A 21,512-nucleotide genomic window follows, 5' to 3' on the forward strand; every position below is an offset into this window, starting at 1 on the left:
GAACAAGTCTTTAGGAAGTGTGTTAGCAGTGTCGTGTCACCACAGGGGCTCAGACTGATCCTGCTACTACCGCTGCTGTGTGTGTGTAATTGTGTGTTTGAGGGCGGGGGTGGGGAAGGGTCACCTCAGTCAAAATCTGGCACTTTAAAGGGCATGTTGAAGAAACAGAGTCCTTCACAGCGTCTGTTTTTACCCGCCGGCGCTACAACATGGAGAACGCATCTGTCATATTGACAAGCACTTTTTTTTCCCCCTCCAAATATCACAGCAGTGCATGGCTGACCAGGCAGATAACATCTGAAAGAGAGCGTTTAAAGAATTGTCAGACAGGTTGGAACAAACCACAAGTAAGACAAATTTATTGGGAAGTGAAGACAGCAACATTTATTTTAATCAATTAAACATTATGCTGACTGAGTGAAATGCCAGTCTGCAATCTTAAATGTCTTGTCCACTTCAAAATGTCTTTCCACTGTTCTTGAATAGTTTGTCACGTACAGGCCAACTGTGAAGTGCACCATCCACTAATACTGCAGATTTGTTACCAGATAAAATTCAGTTTTTGGGCTTTGACTGCCTCTTTTGAGAAATTTTCACACAGTCCTGTTCGCCGTCCTCTCTTTGCTGTCTACAGTGAACCTGCAGTGACTGATTTCTCATTATTTTATGATGATGAGTAATCTGCTGTGGTTATTATCCTGGTGGAGAGTTTTAATGTTGTGCGATGTGTTTAAATACTGTTGCAGAAGATTCTCTTCTGTACTGGAAAACATTAAGCGCTGACAGTTTGGGGGCTTTAAAAATTTGGAATATATGCATGAAATATCGGTTGTCACTAGCTTCCATAAATATCAGTGTTGGTGTTAACTGCAAGAGAGAGCGTGTGTGTGTGTGTGTGTGTGTGTGTGTGTGTGTGTGTGTGTGTGTGTGTGTGTGTGTGTTATCCAGTGGGCTGTGCGAGCAGAGCAGCAGCACTTAAAACCATTTCTCTGCCTCAGCTGAGCTGTCCACTGGCTTCGCTCTGGACGATGTGACAAGCTTATATTTAGGACACTAAAAGACACACACACTGAAACACACACACACACACACACACGCACACACATCCTAACAAGGACAAGTTCAGACTTAGGTGCAGGGAGAAGTGTTCGCAGGTGAGCGCGGCCAGGGGATAAAAGAGGAAGTAAGTAATTTATTTTGTAGGCCTCATCAGAAACAGTTTAAGATCAGTAGTTAAATGTTGTGTCAGGTTTGATTTAGGTTGTGATGAAGGTCAAGCTGTAGTAGTGAAAACAGAGGTCAGTGAGGTCAGAAATTAACTCGACTGTAAACATGCACACATTTGAGTGTTGCACCCTGTCTCTGTACCTGTCTCTCTCATGATGTGCGGAACTGTGCAGTGAGTATTAATGGTCAGCGAAGCTCATGTCTGCCACCAACATCAAATCCTCTCAGGGATTCCATCACACAGGAAAATGCTGCCATGAAAAGAACAACATGCAACCTTACCCCTGCTCACCCGCTCTGCCTGCAAATACTGCAGCATAAGACTCACACACGCACACACTGAGCAGTGGCGTCGGGTGTCGTGCAGACAGGAAGCGGAGGACAGAGGTATCGAACAAACGGGGGAAGGCGACACCGCCGTCGATACTCGGCCCCGATAAGAACAACGGGAGCAGACAGCGGCCCGGTCTCAATACTGTCAGTCAGATTCCTCCTCATGTTTAAAGTCTCCTCCGCTCACAGGATCAGCAAACCAAGCATTCAGACATTCAGACTGGAAGTAACTAAGTCCATCTGCTTCTTTACTACATGTATACTTCACCACGTTTATCTGACAGCTGGAGTTACAATGATGCTGTGATTATAAAGAAAGATGCATTGCAAGTTGAAACTTTTTTTGCAGTATATTACAAGTCATAGATTGCTTTTACACTTTAGCACATCAATATTTAACATGCCAAAAAGAGCCATTCCTCAGAATAAAGGCTTTCATTTCTCACATGTAAATGATCCTTATAGGTTTATTTGTTTATATTACATAAAGATACACTCCCTAACTTTTGTCTGTTCGTGCCCTCAAATACAAACATCAACTGATTGTGTGGGTAAATCTGTGGAATTTGGGGTGGCATGGCAAACCCACTGAGTATATTTTGCATGTCAGTAAATCAGGGCTTTACCACTTAAGTTGTTCTCTAGAATATCTGTTAGTGCTGGGCGATAGGATGATACACTGTATGTCTCAAGATGATAAAAATGAATCTACCATGCTTTAGGTCAATATTTGATTTGGATAAAATGTTTATATTGTGATTATGTACTTTTTTCTGTATTTTATTTGCTGGAAAAACCAAACAGAGTCATTCCTTTAAGTGATTCGCAGTTGAGATTTTTAGCTCTGTCGTGAGATATAGCTGCTAAGTTCCCAGGGATGTTATCACCCACTCACCCCATGACCTTTTCACTGAGAACAGATTTAACATTCTTAGCTTCACTAGTGGCAAATAGGTAGGTAAATTATCACTGTGTTTATTCTTTCCCACAAATGTGTTTATGGGATGCATAGAGTATTTCTAGAGGGTGGTAGCAGTGCTTCATTTTATGTACCTGAATGGAGGAGGAATCAGAAATACTTAATGGAAGTGGATGAATGAGAAGAAACCAGTGGACAGCTATAATCCTAAAGTTCATATTGCATCACAAAAGCTGGAGCTCAAGATGACCACTGGGGTAGTGGTCATCTTGAGGTTAGGCTTAATGTATCTACTGAACAGTCAGGTCCTTCAGCCATGATAACACACATATTGCTATATGCCGGCACATAAACAAACTGAACCGAGGTTCCCACTCATTATTCTCACTCTCTCTCAGTCGTCAATCATACACAGTGACAGTCTTACTACAGTGTGTTTACATCACTGTGTGTTGGTATATGTCTTCGTATGGCTGTGTGCATGTGTGTGTGTGCGCGTGCATATGTGTGTGCGCGCGCGCTTGTGTCAGGGCCAATGAGATCTCTTCATGTCCCTGGCTGAAGGCTAAAGACCGGGATGATGTGGAGCGTTCAGTGTTTGTCTTCCACCTCATTAGACTGAGGCCGCACACAAACACACACTCAATGCTGTGCATGTACACATATTTTAATTGCAGGTTGACACCTACAGACACAAATGTAGTCACAAAATTTTGGCCATTTTGAAATCCATATTTTCCAGCAGACTAACCAATAGCAAGGAAAGGTCAGAGTCTTACACTGCATCCTTCACCCTCTGCACTTCCTTTCACTTCTGATCATTCATATGAACTATATTGTTCTATCCCAGTTCAAAACCTCACTGGTGTGTAGCATTATAAGTCCTGTCAAATCACGTCTTTATTTCCATACAGAACTCATGTTATATGACTGTGCTTTGACCTTTTCTGAAGTTTCATATATCTGGAGACAAACTTAACATTTCTGCTAAATTCTAGCCTTGTATGCAGTCGTGCCTATTGCACCTTTACTTTAGTGTATATAGAAGTTTTTGTTCATTGTAATTTTCCCTTTTTCACAGACTGGTGTACACATCTGGGTACCCAAAGGCTTTCTATAGGATGAGATTTGTTTTAGTCTTTAAGTCCTGCCTCTTTGCAAGTTTTTATGATTGTTCGCTGCTGAGAATGTAATAATTGTATTACATTTTTACTCCATTTATGTAAAAATGTCTTGGTGGACAGTTATGTCCCCAAGTCTTTGCTTAAAATTCAATATTCATTGCAGCTTCTGTCGTTTTTTCACGGGTTTTCACGGTTGGAACGGTTGACGCGTCTGGAAAATGTGTACATCCAACGCCTCCAGTGCATTTCTGCCTCTAGTTTAAATGAAGCATAAGCCGCATGGAAGTCTGTCCTCAAACTCACACATACATCCTTGTTGACCCCAACCACCCCCCACCCTTTGCAAGTCTAATACCGTGTTCTAGAGCCACAGTGACGCAGACTAAGCCTCATATGTACATACTGTACATGCCTGTATGCTGCTACAGGAACACATGCATGGAAACACACACATGCTGCTCTGGCCCCATTAGCTCATGACTAACAGCTTAACAGACATGTAAATACACACACTATACCACACACACACACACACACACACACACACGCACACATATACACATATACACACACTGCAATCTGGTCCCATGTTCTCTTCTTGGCTGTCAGCCTGTTTGCAAACACGCACGCACGCACACACACGCAGCGCTATAGAATCTATGCATGCCTTGATGGGCGGGGTGATGCGGTTAACCCTTAGACGACCCGTGAAACTGCTGAAAGAGAGAATCAGACTGCAGCTTATCTGGACCCACTGTTCCTGATCTCATTTCCACTGTGTGTGAGTGTGTGTGTATGTTAGTTAAGAGAGAACATGGGACCAGATTGCAGTATGTGTACTTATGCATTTATTTCCAGCCCACTGACTATAGAGGGAACATGGTGCATGCAATATTAACACGTGTCTTCCAAGATTGACAAATGAGTTTTAAAGTTTCGTGAAGTGAGTAAAGATCTTTCTGCCATGCTTCACAAGTAGACTATATTCTGAGTCGTCATCGGCCATACAGTGCGAGTACAGATACGTGCCCTGCTTTTAAAAGGAAGAGGGCAGAGGAATGAGCTGTAATATCATCTTAGGAAGGTGTTATGGCAAATGCGCCGGTGAGCAAAAGCAACACCTTTCGTGTTAGATTTTTAATCCGCTGTTAGTGTAAATATATTGATTAGTGCTGTTTTGATAAAAGCTATACCATGTTGTACAGTGGAATTTGGTTCCACTGCATTTGATTCTATGTTTAAATATCCTGTATTTTAATTGACTCAGCGATGACTATCCTCTATTACGCCCTACCCTTGTTGACTTGGCTGAACACATGAAGCAGCACCTACTGTCGCCACTGTTTGTTCGTTTGTGCTCATAAAGGTTGGGTTGTGTGTCCGCGTGTGTGTCTAAGTGCTGTTTAAGCAGAGTCGTTGTTGCACTGTTGCTGAAACATAAGCTGATGATGATTCTACAGAACTTACTCTGCGTGTGTGTGTGCGCACAGTCAGGCTGGTCCTCCCATATCAAATTGTGCAGTGAACAACTGGATCAGCTTTCAGCCTTTTACAAAGTAAAGACATCAGCTTTTTGCCTCACTGGACCGATTGCACAAACACACGCACACACACGCAGTGGCATTTTAAGCATCTTTGTGTCCGTCCATCCATCGGTCTGCGTTTCCTTTTTTCCACTCCGACACACACGGCCCAACTCTTTGTGTCACTTAAACTCATCTCTTCCATTCTCTCTTTCTGACACACACACACACACTCTCAAGCACACACACCTCAGCTCTGTCTTTCCCCTGACCTCACCTCTCTCTCGTCTGTCACTCACTTCTGTCTGTCTCCCAAGAGTCATTCACCTGACCAGACACTCCTGTCTCCTCGTCTCCTCCCTGCTGATGGAGGATGGACTGTCTTCCATCTCCACAGCCTCCTTGTTTTAGTTTGAGAGTAGTTGGATATCGGTGAATCTTCTGATTGTCTTGTTGGTTAATCATTATGTCACAAAATGATGAAAACTGTATATTGCCAGAGCCCATGGCTATAAATTCCTTGTTTTGTTCAGCAGTTCAAAACCTAAAGAAATTTACTCTACGAATATAGAAAACAGATAAAAATCAAACTTCACATCTGACATGCGGCAACCATTGAATGTTTGATGTTTTTTTCTTGATAAATTAATTAAACAACTGTAAAAATTGTTTCCAAATAATTTTCTGTCAATCATCTTATTGATGAATTATTTATGAGAGTCTTAAATTGTAAATTTTTCCACTCTCATCAATTGGGCTTTACTCAAGTTAAGTCAGGACTGTCACTTTTTAGTTTAAATTTGAGGATTTTTCTCAATATAGGAAAATTCAAACTGTAATGACCAGTGTCAAATATTCCAATTCAGAACGCTGTTTGCTTGTCTACAAGTGCATCAGACCATTTAAAGTAGTTTTCCTTATAATCCAGCAGAGGGCATTTTTATCCTTTAATGTACAACCTTGTCAAATGCCCCATTTTTAGGATGGATAGAATACATGGTATATGGATTACCTTTGAATTAGTTTGGACAAATTACCTGCCAGTTTGAATTTGTTTGAACTTTTCTTTTCCAAACTAATTATTTATTATTACCATTATTACTCTACTGTTCTGATATGGTCTAACAGTTAGGATTCCTGGATTTCACCCAGGTGGTCAATGTTTAGTTCCTGGTATGAGAACTAGAATTTTCCCATTATGACAGGATTATGACGATGTGTCTTGTACTGTGCAGTTTATTGAAGAATGATGGTGGTCTGAAATAATATGTAGTCAAAATGTTGCGGCTCCTCCAGTCTGTATGCTGAAGTATCTTTGGGCAAGATGAAACTGAAACCCAAATTGTGTTAGTGTGCTATATATATCGAACAAGAGCTGTATGAATGCAGGTGTGAATGTTCATTAAGCACACAGGCAACACAGTCACTCACATTTAAAGTCATCCAGATTGTATTTAAGCAGAACTTTTATGATGGCTGGACTGTCCCATTCATATGCCACTGGCTCAGTCAGCTCCCAGTTGTTGTTGATGTAATGCAAAGTGACACAAAGATAATCAGTTTCTCACTAATCATCTGTCCACATATCCAGAGACTCCCTGTTGCTATCAGTCAGCTGCATCCTCAGTTCTGGAATGATGATGAATTGAGGGATGAAATGCCTTTTAGCCATTCACAATAAAAAATGTAAATATTAATTTAAAGATATTTTATACCTGTTTTTTTTCTTTCTTTTTTTTCCTTGGTTACCCCTGGAACTTTCCTGTAACTGAAGCTGCGAGCCAAGCAGCACTCTGTAACTAGTACACTGCAATGCATGTAGGCCATATAGGATAGTAAATTCTGTCTGACTGCTGAGCAAATTCATAGTGTTACAAGTAATATTCCCGGTCCCCAAAGGATAAACCCTGATTCACTCTCGCCTAACTCTCTGGATAAACCTCACATTTATAGTTCCACTACTAATAAGGCTCGAACACAGTACTTCTCATTTTGGTTTGTAATGCTAGTGTGAAATTATGTCTACTTGTGACCCCTCATCACAGGGTTTGGCCTTAACATGAATTCAAGAAGTGAGCCGTCAAACCAAGTGATTTTTCCTTTCCAGATTGTTTCATTTGACTTTTAGAGGTCAGAGGAGGTGAAACTAGTAAGCAAAAATAAACTGAAATAACAGCACAAATAAATATTAAACATTTTATGAAACAGAAACATGACAATATCATCACAAAATGAAAGTGTTATGAATTGTGTGTGAATTATCAACCACCTCTAGTAAATTGTATTTTTCTGTGTATTTAACTGCCTGTGTGTACATGTGTGAATCCCTGTGAGTGTATGTGTTCTCTGTGTGTGTGTGTGTGTGTGTGTGTGTGCGTGCGCTCTCCAGCTGTGTTTCGGCCAAAAGCAGCACTGAGAAACCAGGTCAAGTGTCTGCATCACAGACGAATAAACACACCTCCTCCTCCTCTTCCTCCTTTTCTCCACCTCTATGTTCTCCTCCTCACTTTCTTTCTCATGAATCAGTTTAAGAGAAAAAAATGTGTGTTGAAGTTTGGAGATTTGTATGTGTGCACTGTTATGATATTTTTCATGTCTAAAATCTCCACTGTGAGATAAAAATAATAATAATGTGAAGAAGGGTTATCATCATCTGATTTTTGAAAATTTTTGTCTGTACTGTTGCGTCAGCACAGTGTTTGTGTGCATATCCATTAGTTTGTTTGTTTGTTTCTCATCCAGAGATGGTTGAGTGTGCATATGTGATCTGAGCTGTGTCTGTGTGTGCGTGTGTGTGTTTGTTTGTGTGTGGTTCATGCGCGCATGTGTATGTGTGTTGTCCCCAGGGCCTCGGTGTTCCTGTGTGTCAGAACACAGCTGGTGAAGCAGTCCATCCCACAGGGGCTTTGGTACAGCCGACACACACTCACAGTAACCGTGTGTGTGTGGGTATGTGTGTGTTTGCGTGTGTGTGTGTGTGTGTGTGTGATCAGTTCCTCGTACTCCCTGAACAGCCACCACATCTGCTTTGCTCACTGTGTGACTCGATCACCTAAACACACTCAGGATGTCTGTGAATCTGCTCGCATGGGATCTTTTTGTTTAAAGGGACATTCCACAGCAAAACATGTGAAAGTAACCATCGTTTTCATTTTTATTACAGATTTAGTTTTTCCATAAAATGTCAAAAAATTAGTGGTAAAAACATCTCTTGATGTCAAAAAGTCAAAGACGTTACATTTTGAAATGATATAAATCAGCACCAAGTACTCATATTTGAAACTGGAGCAAGCAAATGACTGACATTTTGCTTTAAAAATGAGTAACTGATCATCAAAATTGACTTTATGCAGAGTTTATTATCTGTTTGATTTATCCTTGCCAATATTGTTATTTGTGACCGCCTCAAATGTTCACAAGACTGTAAATTTGGAATCGATTTGTAACTTTTAAGTTTGGCAACAAAAAGTTCAAGTTAATCAAATGAATGTGATTTTTGCCCAGCTCATTCTTCGATTGTGTTAGTAATGGACAGTGTTGGATGTGGTCTGAGGTGTGTTTTGTTGCACTTGTACCCACGATCAACAGTTACCACGATGTACAGACAGACCCTGGAGCGTGCTTATGAGTCACGGAATGGGGTGACAAAGTTTTGACAGCTAAGATTAGTTTGCCTCTGGAGCTCCATAAATATTGGCAAAGATAGAAGCCTTTATCCAGGATAAGAAAGTTGATAAAATGCTTTCATTCCTAAGCCTAGAACCAAGTTTGCATCAATCTGAGAATTTCTAGCCTGCTCTTATTCTGAAACTTGATAAATGCGCCCCCCCCCCCCAAAAAAAAAAAAAAAAAAGATCACCCTAAACATGCCAGTACTTCATTTCATAATGGCAGTTTTGTCTTAACAGATGATGTTACATTGATTATCATCAGCAGGGGGCAGGGTCAGGGCACGAGGGGCATTAAGATGGGGATGGCAGGGTTTAACATATCACTGCCAGCTGCCTCTCAAATCCCACGTGGAGACATGAGAATCTGTTTTACCTCATAAATGGACGTGGCAAGGCTTCGGTCTGGTTTCATATTGACAGAAGCTGTTTGTCTTATCTGAGGATGACAAGCTGTGTGTATTTGTGTGTGTGTGTGTGTGTGTGTGTGTGTGTGTGGGCTGTTATCAGCAGGGAGTGTGTATGTGTGTCTGTTGTTTTTGTTTTTGTGTATATGCTTTCTTATACAGTGTGCTTTGTTTCTACTGTTTCCAGTGAGCGCTGGAGGAGATGGCTTTTAATAAGTTATTACTCTAATTCCAAATCATCCTGTAAAATTACTAATTGCTAATTATTCTCTGTGTGTAAGGAAAGATTGTCTCTTGATGACTGTTACAAACCTGAATAACATAGATAAAAAAGTCTCTCTGAAAAGGTTAAATTGTGTAATTATGGAAGAGCAAAAAAAAAAAAAGTGGTTTATGAAAGGGAACTTTTTGTGGCACATTTTGCAATATTATGAGAATATGTTGCCATAAAGTAGCAGCTTTAAAATCATTTTGATGATTATATGATATACTCTGTCATTCCCATCTCGTGCCCCAAATGCCTGTTCTTTCACTATATAATTTTAGTGAGAGGGTATCATCTCCCGTGAGAAGTGCTTTACTGAGTGACTGTCAGCAGCTTAAACTGCCAGAATCAGAAGCAAGGAAGAACTGTGCCAAACTGCAGATCATTTAAAAATACTTAGAAGTCATTAAAAAACAATATTCATCTGAAATCCAGTGAGGAAACTTTGAAATACCAAGAATTCTAAACAGAGTTTGGTGCATTTGTTTCAGTGGACAGTACTTCTGGCTTTGGAAGCCAGAGATCATAAGGAATATTCACCGCTCAGCCATGTTTCAGTATAGTGGGTGGGATGATGAGATGATGAGTCGGAGCTCTGGTCAAGCAATTGATAGACTTTAACCGCTTGGAGTTGGAGGGCAACAGAATCAATCACCACTGATGGCCACTGAAGTTATATATTGCTACTTAAATGTTAAATGTAAGAAGTTGTACGCTTGTGTTAGTCTGTATACATCCATAAGGGTTGGGCATTTGCGTGTGCATGACACAATAAATGATATGACTAACTAATCTTATTAACTGCGGCTTTACAGGCTCAGTATACTTCTGTGATCCCCTTAATTCAGTCCAGTCATTTATACCCAAAACTTACTTCATGCACTTCATTTCCACTGTGGTATATACGATACCAGGATAAAACTGATCAACAAAGTGTTAAAATTATAGCATAAACGCCTCTTGTGTGTGTGTGTGTGTGTTTATTTATGTGGGTGTTTGCTGTGTGTTTGCATGTTAATATTAATAAACAGTGTTGTGATCACTCGTTTTGTGTACATGCCCTTAGTGAGTATATGTCAGGTGTGTAATTGTGAATGCGTGTGTGTGTGTGTGTGTGTGTGTAGCCCTCAGGTCCAGTCTCATGTTTCTTCCTCTGTAGTCAGCAGTGTCAGCGCTGGGCAGCGATCCCAGCCCCCTCTTCATCTTTCTCCTCCTCCTCTTATATCATTCTCCATCCTTTGCTCTCAGGTCCGTCTGTTCCTCCTCATCTCACCCTCCTGTCCCCATCCTGTCTCCTTTCACTCCCTCCCCTGCCTCCCCCATCCTCCTCCTTCTCCTCCACCTCCTCCTCCCTGGGGATCCTCCTCACCGCAGCAGTTGAGGCGTTCGATAGAAGCTTTTAGTTTACATCTGCAGCACACAAGAGCTGACCTGACACCACGACCCACACTGCGCGTGTGTGTATGTGTGTGTTCTGGATCTCAGTTTACTGTTTACCGGAACCAGTGACACTAAGCTGCTATTTGCTGTGGTTAGCACATCCAGCTCCTGAATCTGTGTGTGTGTGTGTGTGTGTGTGTGTGTGTGTGTGTGTGTGTGTGTGTGAGTGTGTTTAAGGCCAGGCAGCAACAAAATGATGATTAGAATTTGCAAATGTTTGATCATCGACCACCTTGAAAAAAAAAAAACCTAAAGAACAACATGGTCACAAATATCCATGATATTTGTTCTCTGTTCAAGTCACACCCTTGCAGCATCAGCATCAGTTGTTGACACTTTTTTTAAACTGGAATTTTGCCTGTGTGTTGGCTTGTGTGTCCTTATGCATGCATTGGGGAACTTGTACTTTGTGTCTGTTGTTTGTTTTAATTCAGTTTTTTGACCATCATTGCTAGGGATGGGATGATTTTTCTTGATAAAATCCAATAACTGATATGGGGTTTATAAGATTTTCGATTAAATCATAATATAATTAAAAGTTCAATGACAACCGTGTATGATTGCAAATTACTTGTGCTTTATTCCTCCTTTCCCCTTTTCTGGCATTGGTTTGATTTAATATTTAAAAAACAACCATACATGCAGCAAAAATAATACTTAATGAGAGTCCACTCAGGTCTGAGGACCTGAGACACCCCCGGGTCTAAATTATGCTCAGTCTAGCTTCAAAAATTAATTATTAATTATTACTAATTAATTATTTTTTTCTATAAATTAGTATTTGAAGCACATAAACAAAGTGTTGTTGAAATTGCTTTCAATGACTTTCCTTCTTAGGACAATAGTTTTATATGCTGCTCAGCTGATTTTTAATTGATGAAGCATTGTGCTGGTGTTCTTTCTGGTTTGCTTCTGGTTTGGATCAACCCCAGGTCTGATTTATGCACATCGGGTTTGCTAAACATCTTGGTCTCACTATGTTCTTCAGCCTCTTGCACATGTTAGAGTAGTTTTACTTTGTTTCTTCTCTTCCTGTTTTCACTTCATTAGTTGGTTTGTTACAGTGTTCTCATGCTGGAGTGACTGTGGTAGAAATTAGGAGCACTTGATTTGCTGTATTAGGTCTTCCTGCTAAACAGATGTGGGTGACATAGCACTGAGGTTTGAGTTCATGGATTTGATTCATTATGTAGCCCTGTAGCAAATTAAGTTTCTTTTACTTTACTCTGGTGATAAGCAACTATGTGTGTGTGTGTGTGTGTGTGTGTGTGTTTGGGCTGCTCCTCTGCAGACAGCATTAAATATTCATCCTCCTGCTCGTATTTCTCCTCTCTCATCTGTCTATCCAACCCTTGCTTCCTTTCTTCGCCCTACCTCCTCCTCCTTCCCTCCTATTTAAGTCTGTATGCTTTCCTTCCTGCCTTCTATCCTTCTTTCCTTCCTCACTTCTTCACCCTCTCCATCATTCCTCCCATTGCTGCTCTTTTAGGGGAAATGAAAAGAAGAATGAATGAAAGAAAGAGACAGTGAAAGATAAAGGGAAAGTCAACATAAAATGAAGCAAAAGGAATTGAAAACTGTGTAAGAAAAGACGAAAGCAAAGTGATTGGTATGACAAACCTCCTCCCCTCTCCTCCCCTCTCCTTCCTTCTCCTCCCCTCTATCGATCTTTTCTGAAAACAAACACAAGGATTTTTAATCCCTCATTCTGTTCTGGGTATTGAGTTCAGGCCCTGTGGGGCAGCTGTGTGTGTGTGTGTGTGTGTGTGTATGTCTTTATGTCTGTACATGTGTTGATATGTGTGTGTGTCTTTTGTGCATGATTTTTTTTCATATTTGGTCAGTGTCTGTGTAGGTTTTGTGTTTTTGTAGTTCTGTCCTAACATGCATATCACTTTTTAGTGTGTGTGTGTGTGTGTCAGTCTGAGTGTGTGTTACGGATGAATTATGTCCTGTCTGCTCTGTTTGTTGCTCCGGTATCACATCTTCACGTCCTCTGGGTGTCAGTGTTTGTAAGCAGGAGATTTATAAAAGAATTGTACCAGGTTCTCTCTCTCTCTCTCTCTCTCTCTCTCTCTCTCTCTCTCTCTCTCTCTCTCTCTCTCTCTCTCTCTCTCTCTCTCTCTCTCTCTCTCTCTCTCTCTCTCTCTCTCTCTCTCTCTCTCTCTCTCTGTGTGTGTGTGTGTGTGTGTGTGTGTGTGTGTGTGTGTTGTGGTCCATATGTAAACCTATCCAAGCACAATGAGGGGAAATTTCAGCCCAGGTATTGATTTGGTCCGGTCTGTTTCAGGGTCACTGTGATGTCAGCGTTTGTATTATTATTGCTTTTATTGTCTGCTGCTTTTAATTCAACACAACAAGACGACATCAACCCTCATTGATCCCTGTGGGGAGATGAGCTGCTACATATCAAAATAACAGGACAAAGCAAAAGAAAAATTGACTTTAAGCAGCGTAGAGAACTGTAGGTATTAAAACAATCCAACTGATGAATAAAGTGAAGAATTTCAGTGAAACTTAATGAATCAGTTATGGTGACTTGGAGACATTTTGTCATTTCAGAGGGAAATAATGTACATTTTACTCCTCCATGCTGCTATCTATAGTTATTAGAAGATTACATTAATGCTCCTTATGGCTTTATGCAGACCTAACAAGACTGCTACATGAAAAGCCACAGTCTATGCATTTTTAGCCTCAAACATGTGAGATTAGACGGTACATAGAGTTATGTACAACGTGTGACTCTTGTGTTCCTGTCAAAGTGCCTGGTCATCTCGACTTTGGTGCGAAGGAAGAGCAGCTCTCTTATCTTAGTGTTGGACCAACTTCCAGCCGCTTTGCAAAATATTTTCGCACCTTATTGGTTCGCACCTTTTAAAGCGTCACCTTTAAGGATGTCATGATTGGTAGGCCCACTGTACGTCAAAATGTCCACTTTGTATTCTTACTTGTGTCCGTCTCTCAATTGGGATTCATTCATTCTGACATTATCTGTATTTGAAGTGACTTTTATGGAAACATGAGTTTATTCAGACTGACAGGTTAAATTGCCATTATAAAGGGGCTCTGGACAAATTTTAGATAAAGTTCAGATCAGCTCTATTGTTTGCAGTTTTTAGCTGCTATTGACATTCAGTGCAACATCAGTGAAATAAAGTTGAATGTACAAATTTGACCATGTGGTGTTCAAGGTGTTCATAGTGAGTTAAACACAGGAATATTAATATTACTTTCACTTTTCATATACTTTTTGTTATAAAACGTTGCTTAGCTTTGGTTTGGTTTCTAGTTTTTAGTTTCAGGCTCTCAAGGATATCTTCCTCCCCAAAATCTGTTACTCTTTCACCAGTGTTGAGGGTTGTCTTTCACTCTCTCTGTCTCACTCATTCACTTTCCCTCTATCGGCCTGTCTGTCTACATGTCCATCATCCTGTCTTTCTGCCTTCTCACCTCTCCCTGTCTGTCTATCCGCCTCGATCTCTCAGTCCATCCATCTGTCCTCCTCTCAGCCGCTTTCTCTCTCTCCCCGGCCGTCGATCTGTCACTCACTTCTCAGTCCTCCTGCCTGTCTCTCTCTCTCTCTCTCTCTCTCCATTCGTTCATCTCTCTGGGTCTTTGCCGCAGGCCTCTCTGTCAGGATTACATGGCGTCAGGTTGGCCAACATGGACGCTGGTGGTGGGGAAACAAAATGTTCCTCTCAGCACAAAGCCGCTCTAATCCGCTCTCCTCATCCCCCACAGCAGAGCCTGATTACAGAAAGCTGGTTGGCAGGCATTAAGGCAGACACACAGGCAGAAAGACAGGCAGTTAGGCAGACAGGCAGAGAGACAGATAGAGAGACAGGCAGGTTGGCAGTGAGTATTAAAGCCAGGCCAGTTGGAATCTGCTGGCTGGTTAACTCACTGATTAGTTTATTGGCTTGCTGGCTCACTGACTAATTGGCCTACTAACTGGCTAACTGACTCTTCAGCTTACCTAGTGGCCGACTGGCTACGGGCCAGTTTGATGTCTAGGTGTTTGACTCAAATTAAAAACTGAATGACTGATTCGGTAGCTAGCATACAAGCTTGTTTACCAACTATCTAGTCAAGTAATTTCAGACTATCTGACTAAGGTCATGTTTGGACCTGGTGTCCAGATCTGTCCAGAATTGTGTATGCCTCTGCTCATGAATTGATATTTGCTTGAAGTGCTTACACTGAAAGTACAATAACAGAATGTAAGGGGTAACAACAAAAACAAACGTATAGCTTACACCAGGGGTGTAAGAGACTAAAAATAGCAATAGATGAGAACAGGAAGTCTGTGTGGAGTGAATGTTCTCTGCATTATTTTCCACTGAGGTTTGACTAGTGCTCTGTCTAACTATAATGATTGAAATCCTATTCACTATCACAGTGATGAATCTCTGATCAAATAACTAACTTTGTTCTTTGGATTACAACACTAAGCCTTGTATCTGAATTGTGATGGTCTTTGTTTTTCCCTTTTTGTCATTTCAGCCTTAACAGCCTACACATACCTCACCATCTTCGACCTCTTTAGGTGAGTGTGTTCTTCTCACGTGATGTCACCCAACAATCTTGTTTCCAGAATATTGTACACATCAGTTTGATCAGTGTCCCAGTATTATCCCCCAAAAATATTGTGCTAACATTTGTTCAAAATTTTGAGCAGGGGTCATTACACTTACATATAGACAAGTAGTCAGTTTATGAATTATTGGCAACAACTGATTTAACCATTTCTTACCAAGGAAAGATATTTAGCTTTATTCTGTCTTATGTAATTGTAAATTGAATCTCTGGGTTTTAAATTGTGGATTTATTTGTATAAATTCCACTTAAACTAGATGATCTAATATCTTACAGACCAAACAGTTAATTTAGAGCGTTCATTGAAAATGATCGGTACATGTCCATTTTGTATTTTGTTTTCTGTTTGTTTGCCGAACAAAGAAACAGAAGCAGATGTGAGGTAACACTGACTCGGCTCAGCTGTGCTGCTGTTTGCTGTTCTGATGGAGAATTTCCACTCATGAAAAATGAATTCTGAGATTATAATGAATAAAAGATAATTTAAGAAGTGAACTTCAGCTGACCTCTCTGTTGTTTCTGTTGTCTACCACTTGTCTCTCACTGACTCTCTTCTTATGTGCCCCTCTCCTGTCTGTCTTCTGTATGTGTCTCCCTGTGTCTCCCATCCCTCCATCAATCACTTACTTTTCTCTTTCCCTGCCATCACCCTACCGTCCTTACCTCTCTCGTCCCTGTGGCCTGCAGTTTGATCACCTGTCTCATCAGCTCCTGGGTGACCATGAAGAAACCCAGCCAGGTCTACTCATTCGGGTGAGTTCACCATAGTAATCTGGTACGTGTTGTACACAATAGTCTCTAAGGAATGTTTCCAACATCTTGAAGAACTGAGGCTATTTTGAGAGCAAAAGGAGGAACTACCCAGTATTGGTAGGGTTTTCCTAATAAAGAGTGTATATCATTATCAGAGGCTTTTTGGTCAAAGCTCTATCTGTGTTTATTTATTTAGCATCATCCAACTCAAACACCCAGCTAGTTTGATATGTGCAGGTGTGTGTGTGTTTGTGTGTGTGTGTGTGTCAGTGAAGTGGCCAAACAGTGTGTATGTAGCTGACAGGTGACCTCTGACCTTGAGGTGTGGGAGAGTGGTGATCAAATGGAAATCTGCTTTTCAGCTTCACTTGGCTCTCAGAATGCCTGTGTGTGTGTGTGTGTGTGTGTGTGTGTGTGTGTGGTGTGAGTGTGTGTGCACGCAGGCTTTAGTTTACATCAGCGTGTCTGTGAGTGTTTCTCTGGGAGCATCTGTGGATATATGTGTGTTCATTTGAGTGTATTGCTGCTGTGTGTGCGTCCTAATGGACAGAAATGGATGTCCCTGTTTAACCAGCAACATCTACAGTACTTACTCCTTTAAGCCCATAGGAGTAAAACTAGTCTTTCTAGGTATTAGTCTTACCCACCTGAACTATTTCCTGTTCTGTCAATCTGTGTCGCAAATCTTACTGTGATCAGGTTAGGTTTGGTGAGAAAGTATTTATACACACATTGCTACAGGTGTGACATTTGATGGGAGTGTGCATGTACACTGAGTTGAACTTGTAAATGTATTAAAGCATCAATAGACAGTGTTTGGGGGAGTGTCGTGGTTGCCTTGTGGTTTAAGAGAGGTTTACCAGAGCAGAAAGCAGGTTTGGGGCTTTAATTTCGGGTCATACTCTTTCTCTGTTTTTCCTGTCTTACATTTCCTCTGAAAATGATCTACTAAAGGCAAAAAACTAAAGTTCTGGTCATTCACAATACTGAGGAAGACAGATGATGATAAGTAAGTATCCAGCAAACAGCAGGTTTTCTATGTGGCACCCTTATGTATTAACCACAGGCTGTGGTTCAAAGATGTTTCTGGGACAGTTTGAGGTCCTGTTGGGGATGCGACTGCCGCATTTGAGGAGGCAGGGGACCAACTACCAGGATTGTGATGTGGCGATGAGAAAGAACAAATGCAGCACGCAGCATTCACTTTCTTTGTGAAAGCAGCTCGAAAAAATAAATTGATGTGCAAATTAATTGTGCGAAAAAAATAAACGCCCTCAGTATGAAAAGGCCTTAACAGTGGAAAAAAAATAATTAGCTGTAGGTTATATCAGGCTATGTCCCTGAAGTAAGGGTATGCTCTTATGGCAGAGAATTGGCTACTAAAGAACGTGTGTTTTTCCTGAATGAAATCTTTTTTCCGAGAAGAAATAGTTGTCCAACAACAATCCTCTTAAACAAAGCCTTCAAAGTTGAACTAACAGAAAGCTAAACTAAAAAGATATGTGGTGCTCATAAAGGCAGCGGAGCCTGAGTCAGACCAAACAAATCAAAAAAACCAAAGCTATGGCAATCATAATGCACGCAATTGAGAGTCTTTCAAACACAATACAAAAAAGTTAGCAATCATATCAAATGTTAATAAAATACATTAATTAAAAAAATATAACATTAGGCTATTTAGTGCTATTTAGTGTAAATTATACACATCCAAAAGGCACCCAGCTGAGAGAGTAAAGTAACTCCAGCCTACTGATTTTTGTTGAGACAGATGAGCATATCACAACGCTCAGGGTGAGACATTCATGGGCGAGATGCAAATGCTCTCTTAATGTTTACCTTCGATCACGACAGCTCAAAGGCAGCTTTGTTAAATTTTAATTGCAAGATACTCTACACAACATTGATGCGAACGTATCGATTAAATCGTGATCAACAAAATTCTTAACGATCAATAATTGATAATCGCCATCTATCAGTCTTTGCCCAACTTGGCAACATCCAGGTGGTCCTGGACTGAGGTGCCTCTAAAAGAGCACTGCGGGTCTTTGAATGGACTGGTGTGTTGAGGATGAAAAGCTGTGTTTGGAGATGGTTTGTCTCTGGGTGGATGACAGTTTCTTTCTGTTTCTTTTCAGGTTTGAGAGACTGGAGGTCTTGGCAGTTTTTGCCTCCACTGTTCTCGTCCAACTGGGGGCCTTGTTCATCCTGAAAGAGAGGTGTGTATGTCCTCCCTAACGCAAACTCACTCGCTGATAGTCACACAGAGCACACAGTAATGTTCACCTCAAAAGGAGGCAAAATGTAATTTCATTTAGAGCCACATTAAGATCCCGTGTCTCTGTCTTTGTTCTTTGTTTCATCTTTGCCTCACTCACTCTGTCTCTCTCGATTAAAATTTCAATTACTTTCTTAGCATGACTCAGGACAACAACAGAATTAATATTTCCAAAGCAATACACAGAACAATCCGATTGTGTCTGTCTTTTGTCTTTGTTTTTCTCCCCATTACTAATTTCACTACATTGTTTTGCTCCATGCAGGGTGCATGTTTTTCTCCGTTCTCTGCTTTATCGTCAAATAATTTAGAAAATGCAATAATTGGACCCCAGGATCTTGTAGTCCCTTCTGTAGTCCCATTTTATGTCACAACCAAAGTCTCTTGTGATACAGCTTCATAGTTCTCAAATAATGTCCTGTCCTGTATGTTTCATCAGACAAATTTAGTTTCCATTTACTGATCTATCTAATCCCTGTATATGATCTGTTTTCCCCTGTCTTTCATGACCATGCATGGTTTTTAATATAAATATTATAATATTATAATATTTTAAATGTAAAAAGTACTAATACAGTGCTTTGATATACAATATGTTATATTCATGAAATGATAAGGAAAAAGAAAAGGTCTCGCCAAATTCCCCCCCCCCCTCGAATAATGGGAAAAGTGGTTGCTCACAGTTTAGGAGATAACAAAAAAGAACAACAAAAAAGTCTAAATGATGCCAAATGCCAAATTTTAAACTGTAAAGATGCAGTAACTTATAGTGTTAAGACATAAAGATCTTGCTTGATAACAAACATTAGGAATTAAACTATTTTGGGCCAAGTGATCTGCCGTCGAGTGTGACAGAGTCTGTTGACAACTTTGTCTAACACCATCTGAGAGCACTGATTCTTTAAAGGGGTGGTCTTGGAATTATCCTTAAAGGGGAGGAGTGTATGTGTGTTTGTGGTGTGAACTGTTGAGGGAATGTCACAGCCTGGCGGTGTCATTGTGGCGCACACACACATACACACACCTCCAGGCGCCCTGCGTGGGGTTGTCTTGCGGTCAGTTCTCAGGGAAGGGAGGGGTGAATTAACACACACACACACACACACACACACACACACATGCAGGTCAAGCAGTTGGCACACTGCCTGCTAACACTTTTATGTGCAGACACGTGTGTGTGTTTGGCTTCTGGACTGACAGTTTAGTAGTCAGAGTGACTGTGAACTATGTGCTGTTCAGAAGCACCGACACACACACACACATATACACACATATACACAAGTAAGGTTGCCAGCCCGTACAGTGCAATGGATGTTATGAATGGCACAGTGGGGCAGCAGCACAGAGGGAGGAGACAGACAAGACTGTGTCTGTTTGTGTGCGTCTGTGTGTGCCATTTTGCTTTTTCATGCAAGTGTATGTGTGGCGTTGGTGTACATGTGTGTGTGGATACATTTCCTGTTTTCTCTCTCTGTTTGTTCGCTCCTTGTCTCCTTTCATTCATTTCATTTGTCTCGATCACTCTCTCTCTAGCTCACTCACTCACTGGCACACACACACCCCCACACACACACCTCAGAGTAGTCCCACCTGGCCAGTGTTGTTGACTGTGTTTGTTTCTGTTTTGTTAGTGTGGAGCGCTTCATGGAGCAGCCTGAGGTCCATACGTAAGTATCACCCCTCCACACACACACAAACACACCAATTCCCTCATCGCATTGAAAGATAAACAGACACAACATGATATACTCCTGTGTCTCCCCATTTAAAACACACACACACACACACACACACACACACACACACACACACAGTGCCAGCTGTTGTTGGAACAGAACATCCCAAACAATTGGGTCAGACACACAGACAAACAGAATTACATAGTCAGAGTGTCAGTGAGTCAAAGAATCAGACTGACCGACAGCGTCATGTTCATTGTTGATTTTACACTCCGACAGCGTGTTAATTAAACACACGCGCACTGTGTTGAACACTGGCCTCAGGCTAACATCAACTCTGTCAGCAAATGAATATTTTTTTATTATAAAGTGAAAGATCAAAGTTTGATCACAACGGTGTATAATATGTTGTGTGTGTGCATATCATGAGGGGTCTCACACACACATCTGTCAAAAACCCATCAGTGTTCACAGTTCACAGAGAGCCGTGACTCCTGAGATGTTCTCCGAATTTGGCGGTCAGCACCACCTGTGATGGACGAACACATTCTCTCCCCTCTGTCCTCCTCTCTCTCTCCATCATCTCTCCATTATAAAACAGATTAGAGGTGGCTTTTATAACTTAAAACACAGAGAGACTTAAACCTGTCTCCTGTGACGAGATTACCCCCCTCGTTTTTCTGCCCTCACCTCCTCCTCCTCCTCTCCCCTTCTCTCGCTTTCTCTCTCCTGTGAATGGATGTGATTGGACGGCATGAGAGACGGCTGCTAACTGGAGGGACAGGTGTCGCCGGGTAGAGAGACAGACACACACATTCTCTCTCCCTCTCTCCCTCTCTCTGTCTTTAATCTGTTCTTTGAGGGAGGTGGGGGTGGGGGTTGGCGGGGTTTATCATCCAGTTATTGTGGCTCACCGTCGGGCAGCCCTTTGCCTCCCGCTGATTGTTTGGACCAATTTGTAGGCTCTTAAAAGGATTGTCCTGTGTGATTAGTGTATTGAAGAGTACAGCATTTTGTGCGTGTGTGTTTGTGTGTGTGTGTGCTGCTGCTCTGCCGTAAATTCAACCTTTGCCAAGTTTATGATGATTGGCTTTTGTTGATTTGGTCAGAAATGTGTAAATGTACATACATATTCACTTCTGAGGTCATAGTTAAGGGTGGTGTAGCACTGGACTTCATTATATTGAGAAGTGTTTAATTTTTTGTACACCCTATTTATAAACATAAGGAGGTCAGAATATTAGAAACACCTGTGAATATTTTGCAGTCCATCACTGTGACCTCTGTGCTGAATCATTTA

The 21,512-nt window shown here is 41.2% G+C and overlaps 1 protein-coding gene across 2 annotated transcripts in view; it reads left to right on the plus strand.

Annotated features, from left to right (window-relative positions):
- slc30a6 (solute carrier family 30 member 6) overlaps positions 1-21,512 on the plus strand; it is a 55,909-nt gene that overhangs the window by 11,475 nt on the left and 22,922 nt on the right. For both annotated transcript variants that reach the window (XM_018660807.2, XM_018660809.2), the window contains exons 5-8: positions 15,413-15,455; positions 16,193-16,258; positions 18,394-18,474; positions 20,165-20,200. In XM_018660807.2, coding sequence (XP_018516323.2) covers positions 15,413-15,455; positions 16,193-16,258; positions 18,394-18,474; positions 20,165-20,200 — 226 coding nt within the window. The remainder of the gene's footprint in view (positions 1-15,412; positions 15,456-16,192; positions 16,259-18,393; positions 18,475-20,164; positions 20,201-21,512) is intronic.

Source organism: Lates calcarifer, linkage group LG16_LG22, assembly GCF_001640805.2.
Source record: "Lates calcarifer isolate ASB-BC8 linkage group LG16_LG22, TLL_Latcal_v3, whole genome shotgun sequence".
Taxonomy (NCBI): Eukaryota; Metazoa; Chordata; class Actinopteri; family Centropomidae; genus Lates; species Lates calcarifer.